We start from the raw sequence: 9,855 nt of genomic DNA, 5'->3' as shown, positions 1-9,855 counted from the left end.
GCCGCCCCCCCCCCCCCGGCGAGAGACAAGTGGAGGATAACTCTCGAGGTAATTCGGCAGGGGAGTCCGGACCCCCGCGCCAAACGCAGAGCCGGGGGCGTCCGGACTCACGCGGGCTAGCATTCCCGGGACTTCTCACGAATCCTCAGCGCTCGCTCGCCCAGGACGGCACGACCGGGCCTCCTAACATCACACATGGGGCTCTGCTCGCCCCAGGACAGGGCACGTCCGGCTCTACCCCGGAGCGCCCAGTCCCCCCAGGACGGGCACCGACCGGGCCCTCTCTAACCCACAGGCCATCGCCCCCAGGACAGGGCACCGACCGGGCCTCTCTAACCCACATGGCGCCGCTCGCCCAGGACGGCACCGACGGCCCCAACCCCACACATTGGGGCTCTGCTCGCCTCCCCAGGACAGGGCACCGACCGGGCCCCTCTCCTAACCCCACACACGAGCGGTCTTAACAGAAGGCCGTTCGCTTCCCGAGACTGTAAATAATTACCCAGGCATTGTTTCCCCGACGCCGGCTAAATTTAGACTCCTGCTGGCACAGAGCGGACAGGGAGCCCGAGGAGAGAAGAGAAAATACAGTCTGACTGTAAACATGCCCGCCGCGCTCATGAATATGCAGAAACACCCACCGAAAACAAACAGCGGACAACGGTACAGTGCCTCCAAGACCGCGCTGCGGCCAACAAGGGACCGATGAACCAGTTCGGAACGAAGCACCACTTGGATGCCACGTCATTGTAATGGAAAGAAGCTGAATACATATATGCTATAGCCTAGGATCACAGAGTTATGGACGGACTAGTCAACCAAACTGGGAGTGAAACTAGACACAGTGAACACAACTTCACCTTATCAAACTCTTTCCTATTGCTGAATGCAAAATTACAAGCGTTAAACAAAAAATGGGTCACACATTCAAAAACAGAAATAGTAATGAAATCAGATGACTGAGCGTGTTTTTAGTGCTGCAAAAGAACATGCAATTAAGTCAACGTTGCTAGATATAAAAATGGCAAAAGAAAAACAGTTTGTACAAGAGTCAAAAGCCTGCAGGCTGCTGAGAAGGAGATAGATGTGTCGTTTAAAAAATGAATCAATGCTATAATGAAATTCTGATTAGTGCTGTTGGATTACACTGCACTAACTTAAACCAAGCATTACCTCAACAATAGAAGAATAATTAAAAAAAAACATAAAACATAAAACATAAAACAAAACAAAATAAAAAACAAAGGGAACTGAAATTCAAGCGTTACGATTCCAGTTTTAAAAGGACCGGGTTTCTTAAAAACGTGAGCGCTTTCGCGTCAGAGTCGCCGTGTCGAACGACCTTCGTTCCCGGCTGCGTGGATGACTCCGGAAGCTCTGCCGCGCGGTGGACATTTCCATAAAAAGTGACCCTCTGGAGCGCAGCAGGCAAGTGGCAGCGCTGTGTTTTATTCATTAAAATCCACCTCGGGTACCTGGGCGCTAACTCATTAGTGTGCAGACCCGCGCCGCGGCTGCTCGGCGGATGGGGCTATTTTAAGGGCTCGTTATATACGCCACGCTCCGGTACATGCATCGGCAAAGCCACCGTACCACTCGATAGGGTACGGGGAGAGAGGGAGAAAAGAGAGAGAGAGAGAGACAGAGGGAGGGAGGATGGGAGACAGAGAGAAGAGAGAGACAGAGGGAGGGAGGATGGGAGACAGAGAAGAGAGAGAGCTGAGAGAGGGAGAGAGAAAGAGGAATAATAATAATAATTCACCAGGACTTTTCATTCCGCGGTGTTTCTGAATATAAACACAAGCAGGCCCGGCGGGAGGTCTCACCTGATCTCCATCCGCACGGTGTCGTACGCCTCCTCCATTTTCTTCAAGTCGGCGGAACCTGGGGAGGCGGAACACAGACGGGGTCAGAGGTCGCCGCAGAGAGACTCAGGAGGGCCCGCGGGCTGGAGAAATGGCTGCCGACTCGCGGTGGAGACTGAGGAGGAGACGGCGGGGGCCAGTTCTGCGCTTGGTCACGGAGCCACGCTGGCCGCTGTAGCCGCTGGCTCCATAGGGCCACTCCCGCTGGCTGATGGAGCGTCCGTGGAGATCTGCGAGTGAGCAGCGGGGTTTGCGCATGGACACGGCTGAATACTGAGAGGATTCATGGGTTGTCTGTGGTCTGTGGTGTGTGTCTATGTTTGCGTCTGCCTGGGGAACTCCCAAGTCCACTACCGGGGGGGGGGGCTTACCACCTTTGGATGCACACAGGGATACTGCATATGCCCCATCCCCCCCCACCCCCACGACAAATACTCAAACATTCATCTCAGAGGTGCCAAAATTGCTAAGAATATATGAATGTGTGTTCGCGTGTGCGTGCATGTGAGTATGTGTACGTGAGTGTGTGTGTGTGTTTGTGTGTGTATGCATGTGAGTATGTGCACGTGAGTGTGTGTGTGTGTTTGTGTGTGTATGCATGTGAGTATGTGCACGTGAGTGTGTGTGTGTGTTTGTGTGTGTATGCATGTGAGTATGTGCACGTGAGTGTGTGTGTGTTTGTGTGAGTTTGCATGTGAGTATGTGCACGTGAGTGTGTGTGTGTGTTTGTGTGTGTATGCATGTGAGTATGTGCACGTGTGTGTGTGTGTGTTTGTGTGAGTTTGCATGTGAGTATGTGCACGTGAGTGTGTGTGTGTTTGTGTGAGTTTGCATGTGAGTATGTGCACGTGAGTGTGTGTGTGTGTTTGTGTGTGTATGCATGTGAGTATGTGCACGTGAGTGTGTGTGCGATGCAGGTGTCTGTGGCATTAGCACGGCCCTCTTAAGGCTTAATTAGACACTTGTTTCCTGATTCGGGAGCCAGGGAATGGTGAGAAATCCATTTTGTAAACACGGAGAGGAGGAGAGAGGGGGGATTTCAGGAGCGAGTGTGTTTGGGGACCGCCAGTTCCCCTCGATTTCTCCTCAGATAACACACTTTATAAAACACAATCGCCAACGCCACTGAGCATCTCAGCCCTCAGAAGCAGCAGATTCGGGAGTTCGTAGGTCGTCCTCGGAGCGAAGCACCGGGGACGTTGAGCGTCGCGTTCCTCTCGTTTGTCATGCCTTTGCGTCGGCAGGCACTAGGACCATGCGAGCCAGCGGCGGACAGACAGCAGGAAGTCCACTGAGGACAGTAAAGGGTGTGTTCCTGTAACAGCCAGTTATGCTCACGGTAAAGCCCTCCATGTCTGCGATTTCACCGCATGCTTGCATCTCGCTAAAAGACGGTACACAGGCTTCAGTGGCAGTCATTGCTACAAGGCCCATTTCTATAGATGAGAAAAATTCACTAACACTGCTTACAGCCTGCATTTTTCACCCCGTTTGCGTAAACGGAAAAAGATGGTAACAAACAAGCACTAATATCGTGGTTTTTCTGAAAAACCGAAACGGCCATCTTACACCACCTTCATGGACTACAGAGACAGGAGATATCTGAATTCAATGCGACTGGTCTAATACTCTACCTTAGAACCCCCCCCTCGCACCCCCCCCACCCACCATACACACTGTGGGGGACAATGAAGAACACAGACAGAGAGGCAGAGAGAGGAGCTTAGTGAACTCCAGATTAATTGTCTTCACTTCCAATCTAGAGGATTACAGTGCTTCTGCAGACACTATTGATGGCATTTTTTTTTCTTCTGTTGAAGAGACGGTTGCCGGGGGCGGGGTTCACCAGCGTGCCCGGGCGGGAGTCGGCAGGACCAGAGGCGTGCGTGGCGTACAGTCTCAGCCGGCCGCTGTCAGCCAGCCCCCCGGTTTAGAGCTGGGAGACCCGCTCCGCCCCACCGCGGAACGGCCCCGCCCCTCCCGGGGACTGACGGCTGACCCCTGACCTCTCGCCGGGCTTCCCGGGCCCTGTCTCCGTGGAGACGGGCGAACGACGGCCCGGGGCGGGCGAGAGGAGCGGGCACGCGAGCGTACGTTCTGCCGCCGTCCCGAACCCTGCCAGCGTGCGGTCTCGCTCTGCGAGGGGGGGGGAGGGGAACGCTACGGGCGGCTCTGGAAACGTTTCTGTGACTACTGGGGTAAACGCAGCACGCCCGGCTTCCTTACTCAGCGTCGTAAAAAATAATAAAAAAGTGTACGCATTTTTAGGCTGATCATAAACAAGCAGGACCCGTAAACAATCAGGGGAAAACGGGGCTGTTTGGCGGAACAGAAGAGAGTGTGCGAGGGTACAGCGTTTGCCCTGGCGCCTCTCTGTACAGGAGCGAGCGAGCGGGCGAGCGGAGGGGCGAGCGAGCGGGCGAGTGGACGAGCGGGCGAGCGAGCGGGCCTCCGTCAGGCTCCTGCCTCCCGTAGGTGTTACTGATGCTGACGGTGGCGCGCGATCGTTCTCAAGTTCTTTATTTAGAGACGTCCGCGTTTCCTTATAGTTTAATACAAGCTGACACCCCAGGCATTCTCTACCTCTCTCTCCTTCATCCCTCTCCTCTCTCCCACGACCTCTCTCCCTCCCTCTCCTTCCACCTCTCTCCATCTACCTCTCTCTCCTTCTCCCTCTCCTCTCTCCCGATCCTCTCTTAGCCTCTCTCCCTCCCTCTCCCTCTCCTCTCTCCCACGACCTCTATCCCGGTCCTCTCTTACCCTCTCTCCCTCCCTCTCCCTCTACCTCTCTCCATCTACCCTCTCTACTTCTCTCTCCGCCTCTCTCTCTCCTCTCTCTCCCTCTCACAGCGGAGAGGGGAAAAGTATAGGGTAAGTGGTCTCATGATGAGATGTTTATGCTGCTGATGTTTATGGTGCTGCGGGTTTGAGTCTCGCTTTCATTCACCGACACAAAGCATAATAACAGCGACCGTGTCTCAGCGAACGGCGACAGAGCGTCCAGCAGGAGACGGAGGCTCGGCGGGAAACCACCGCGTCAGCGCCGTCACCTGCTCCACGTTAACAACCGGTTCCATTTCACCGGCCAATCAGAACCCGCCAGTCTAGAAGCGCCGGAATGCCTTTTTCACACGTGCTCCTGCGGCCCAACCCTACTGTGCCCTGGGGAGCTATTAACCCAGCGCCTCAAAGCTGGAACTGAAATCCAAGCTTGATTATTTCTCTCTTTCCCCATGTCTTTCTCTCTCTCTCCACCTTCCTCCACGCCACCCTCCCTCTCTTTCTCTCTTTCCCCATCTCACTCTCCCCATCTCGTTCTCTTCCCATCTCTCTCCCTCTCCGCCTTCTTCCCTGCCTCCCTCCATCTCTCTCTCTCTCTCATTCTCTCTCTCTTTCCCCATCTCTCTCTCCTCATCTCTCTTTCTCTCCCTCTCTCCCTCCCTCCTCCCCCCGACCTCTCATTCGCTGTGAAAGAGCGTGCAGGTGTCTGTGAAGTGGGACTATTAACTGGAGCCGGGAACATTCCGGATCCGCTGACCCTTAAATCTACTTCGAGAGGTGTCACAATTAAGCGTGCGCTTCTGTGAGGGGGGTACCTAAAAAGCAGCCCCTCGCCCAGGCCAACAGGCTCCTTGGCTGCAATGGAGTGTCCACTTCTAATCCAAATGTGATCTACGATGCATGGGGCCACATGTGTCAATCAATGTTAGAGGCCCGCCCCTGGAACACCGAACAGCCAATGAGGTTGGAGCGCTAGCTGCACACTGTCATCCTAGTGGACTGAGCCCATAGCATTAGAAAATGTGTTTTCACAAGAACGTGCCGCGCATGCTGACATCTTAATTCAGTGCCGTCACAAGAGAAACTGTTACATAACGTGCTCCCTTTATATAAATTAACTGTTTCCCATAAGATCCATGAAATGTCACAACACCCTTAAGGCAAACAAGAAGCACTACAGATGAAATGATTATTTATTATTTGTTTGAATTGTCAGTAGCTCCTGTTTGGCTGCTGTTGTACTTGGCAGGATTGTTTGTTTGAGTTGGAGTCCTGATCTATGTGGTCACTTCTGGCACTACAATCTTTACTTCACTCTTGTGTGTTTCTTTTGCACCTCCGCACCTTGAACTAATGCACTTGTTGTACGTCGCTCTGGATAAGAACATCTGTCAACAACCAATTACAGATGAGGCAGATGTGGAGAGGCGGAGCCACAGGTCAATCTTTTATACGTCCTGCTTTCTGAAAAAAAATGGATCGTCGGGAATTTTATCGATATCTTAATAATTTATTTTATTTAAATATATTTCCACTACATCCCATTGGTACGAGGGCCCCCTCATACACTGAGGAAGGGCTGGCTGGTTGCTCACAGCAGACAAACCGCACGGAACTCTGATTTCCAAAAGGAAACTTCAAGCCAGGCCTACATCTCAGGAGAACAGTTATCTTTTCTCTTATTTATTTTTTTTTTTTTTTGTACCTGGGAACCTCCGAGGCTAACATTCGCGCGCGGGGGGAAAAGCCAATCAGGAGCGGAGGAGCAGAACGGACGGCCCGGCCCGTATCTCCAGTTTGGGCAGGACGCCCTGGCCTTTCGCCGGTCCCGTTACTCCGGCCCGGCTCTCAGGAGTTCACTAAAAAAAACGAAGTCCGTTGGAAAATGGCAGGTTACCCGTGAGTCATCGGCGCTCTTCATGAAGAGGCGGCCGGTTTGCCCTCTATTCCAGGCTAAAGTGCTCCTCCTTTCTTCTCATCCTCAGCTCCTGAGCTCAGGCTTCCGTTCGCGTGCCTGAAGCGCGCGCGGGGGGGGGCGTGAGGGGGGGTTACGCTACCGCTCACGCCGACGCCGCTGCCGAAAACGCGCTGGCCGTGACTCAGAGGAGAGAGAGAGCGAGAGAGAGAGAGAGAGCGAGAGAGCCAGGCCTGCTGGGAGTCTCCTCATCACAACTCCCACAGAAAGAGAAGACAGGAGAGAAAGACACAGGCTAACGGCTAACTGCACCCCTCAGCCTACAGCTGAGTGAGAGAGAGAGAGAGGGAGGGAGGGAGAGAGAGAGGGAAAGAGAGAGAGAGAGGGGGAGGCAGAGAAAGACACGGGCTAACTGCTAACCACACCCCTCAGCCCTCAGCTGAGTGAGAGTAAGAGGGAGGGAGAGGGAGAGAGAGAGAGGGGGCGAGAGAGTGAGAAAGAGACAGAGACAGAGACGCAGGAAGTCGTACTCTCGACGGAGGGTGAAGGTCAATCGCTTCATGCCCTTGAGGCGGGGAGGTGAACGTGCTCGCTGGCCCCGCCCAGATTCCGGAACCACGGTGGTTCACGGAAGTTGTGGCGTTTGCGTTGACACGGCAACCGTGTGAACACCCCACACCCCACCCCCCCGCGGCAAAGCCGCCACGTACGCGGTAAGACACCAGTCTCTGCGCCACATCTGTTCCACTCGAAGGTGGGAGATCTGAGCTCTCAAGAAAAAGAAAAAGAAAGAAGAACCTTTACAACCTGTGACCTTTAGGTTGCAAGACCAGCTCCTTTCACCCATTATACTACACCGCCCCGCTATAAACCACTATTTAGGAATGAGAGGAACACAGGTAACAAGTTCATTTCACAAATAAAAGAAAACCAGATGAACCTGAAAAGGGATGGAAACCAACACGCAGGAAAAAAGATTAAAAAACGGCATGAATTTGTGCTACACCCGTTTGTTTGTCACACGTTTCAAAGACATGACATCCGCCGGACCGCTTCGCGGTACCTTCAATCCCACCAAGAGCATTTTTCTCGACCGCCTTCACAATTTAAATCGCAGTGAACACATGTAACTCTCAACAACAAAAAAAACAAAAACAAAGGGCTGCCAAGCTGAATCAATCTCGTTTCTCGGCTAATTATTCCAAAAGATGCTTCCGGAAAGAAGGGAATCCCAGGTCTAAGGCCCAGGTGCGGACCAGAGGAATCGCAGCGGCTGAACAACACCGCTCCGGAGGCCGGAAGAACTAACGGAGCTAAACGCGAACACGGATACGTACCGCACACCTCCGTCTCACCGCAATTATTTAGACATCTGCCTGCTAATTATCATCACAGATGACAGGTGCCCAGAACGATTTGACTGCAGAGGCCCGGAGACCGTCTCTAAGTTCACGCTGGAGGTTACGGGTAAAGATTCTATTCTAAGCGCACTTAGAATAGTCTCTGTACACACACGCACACGCGCGCATTCATATATTGTTTCCAAGTAGGGTATTCATTTTAAGGAAAATATAGAACTTTTTAGCTGGGGAATTGTAAAAAAAAAAAAAAAAAAAAAAAAAACGCACGGAATTTTTTTTTTGTCGGTAAACAAGACATAAAAGCGGCGTCGTATTCGCGGTACACTCTGCGACGCGGACGAGGTTCGGAGAAAAGCGATGTCAAAAGTCAGCCGCCATCAGAGTACTGATACAGAGGAGCGCAAGCGTCGGCATGGGGGGGGGGGGGTGGTGGTTCACACGCAGGAAGGGCTTTCATCTTCAGCCACACACAGGAGCTCAATCAACAGAAACGCATTACCCAGAGCCTGGAGGTGCTTTCATATCACACTGCCTCTTCAGAGGCGGAGGGGAAAAAAATCTAATGGACCTGAAGCTTTGTACTTTCCACCCACCCACTTCTGCTCCGGCGTCCCTACGAGCACGCTCAGTCCACCTGAGAGAGAGAGAGAGAGAGAGAGAGAGAGAGAGAGCCGGCACCTTTCTGAGCAGGTTCAGATCACGCCCCCTGCAGGTGCATGTGCGCACTCACAGACTCACACACACACGTGCGCACTCACAGACTCACACACATGCGCGCGCACACACACACACACACACGTGCGCACACACACACACACACACACACACACATGTGCGCACACACACACACACACCACACACACACACACACACGTGCGCACACACACGCACACACACGCACACACACACACACACACACGTGCACGCACACACAAACACACACACCCACACACACATAGACACATGTGCGCGCACACACCCACACACACACACACACACACAGACATACAGACACACATACACACTGGGAGAAATCGTCGGGAAGAATTTCCAATCAAGGCTTTTGAGAAATAATTTACTCACAGAAATGTAACCTATTCCCTTGCTGCCTGGGGACAGTCTCTCTGAAAGGGAGACATCACCATATTCGGTTAGCACTGCTAATGTGGAAGGAGAGCAGATGGTGGGGACCGGGTGAGGGGTGTATGCACACACGTATAGCTCACATACGCAAGAGGCTCTCTTTTCCTCTTTTTCCAAAAAAAACCCCCACCTTTCTATATCTCCTCTCTGAGATGCAGTAAGCCAGGCCTGCGATACCTGACATCTACCGTTAACTTGAAAGAAGGGAGACCAAAGAAGAGTGGATGGGGTGAAAGCAGAGGAAAAGAAATGCCTGTTGCTGTGCATGTGTGCGTATGTGAGTGTGTGTGTGTGTGCGTGTGCGTGCGTTTGTGTGTGTGCGTCTGTGTTCATTACTTCATGGGGTCATCAAGCTGTTCACAGTCATGGCCCGGGGACTAAGAACGTCATGGGGTCAAAAAACCTGGTCCCCATGAGAGAACAGCATTGTGCGTGTGCGTGCGTGTGTGTGTGTGTGTGAGAGAGTGTGTGTGTGTGTGTGTGTGTGAGAGAGAGAGTGTGAGTTTGCGTGTGTGTGTGTGTGCGTGTGTGAGAGAGTGTGAGTTTGCGTGTGAGTTCAGTTGTGCGTGAGAGTGCTAGCAGAAGCTCCAGAGTGCGCGTGTGCGTGAGAGTGCTAGCAGAAGCTCCAGAGTGCGCGTGTGCGTGAGAGTGCTAGCAGAAGCTCCAGAGTGCGCGTTGCATGCGAAGCTAAATTTATCTCCGCCTTTCGTGAGCCTCGCTCTCTTAATCTGAATCTTATTTATTTCCAAAAAAAAAAAAGGCAAGAGGAAGGAAAGGAACATGCGAGGAT

General features: G+C 52.7%; 1 protein-coding gene across 2 annotated transcripts in view; it reads right to left on the bottom strand.

The window, feature by feature from the left end:
• Nucleotides 1-9,855, bottom strand: part of LOC135259935 (glucosidase 2 subunit beta-like) — a 114,945-nt gene that overhangs the window by 38,299 nt on the left and 66,791 nt on the right. For both annotated transcript variants that reach the window (XM_064344891.1, XM_064344892.1), the window contains one exon: nt 1,827-1,884. In XM_064344891.1, the coding sequence (XP_064200961.1) occupies nt 1,827-1,884 (58 nt within the window). The remainder of the gene's footprint in view (nt 1-1,826; nt 1,885-9,855) is intronic.

This window comes from Anguilla rostrata, chromosome 7 (assembly GCF_018555375.3).
Source record: "Anguilla rostrata isolate EN2019 chromosome 7, ASM1855537v3, whole genome shotgun sequence".
In the NCBI taxonomy this organism is placed as follows: domain Eukaryota; kingdom Metazoa; phylum Chordata; class Actinopteri; order Anguilliformes; family Anguillidae; genus Anguilla; species Anguilla rostrata.
The sequence above is the reverse complement of the archived record's forward strand: the minus strand, read 5'-3'. Positions and strand labels throughout refer to the sequence as shown.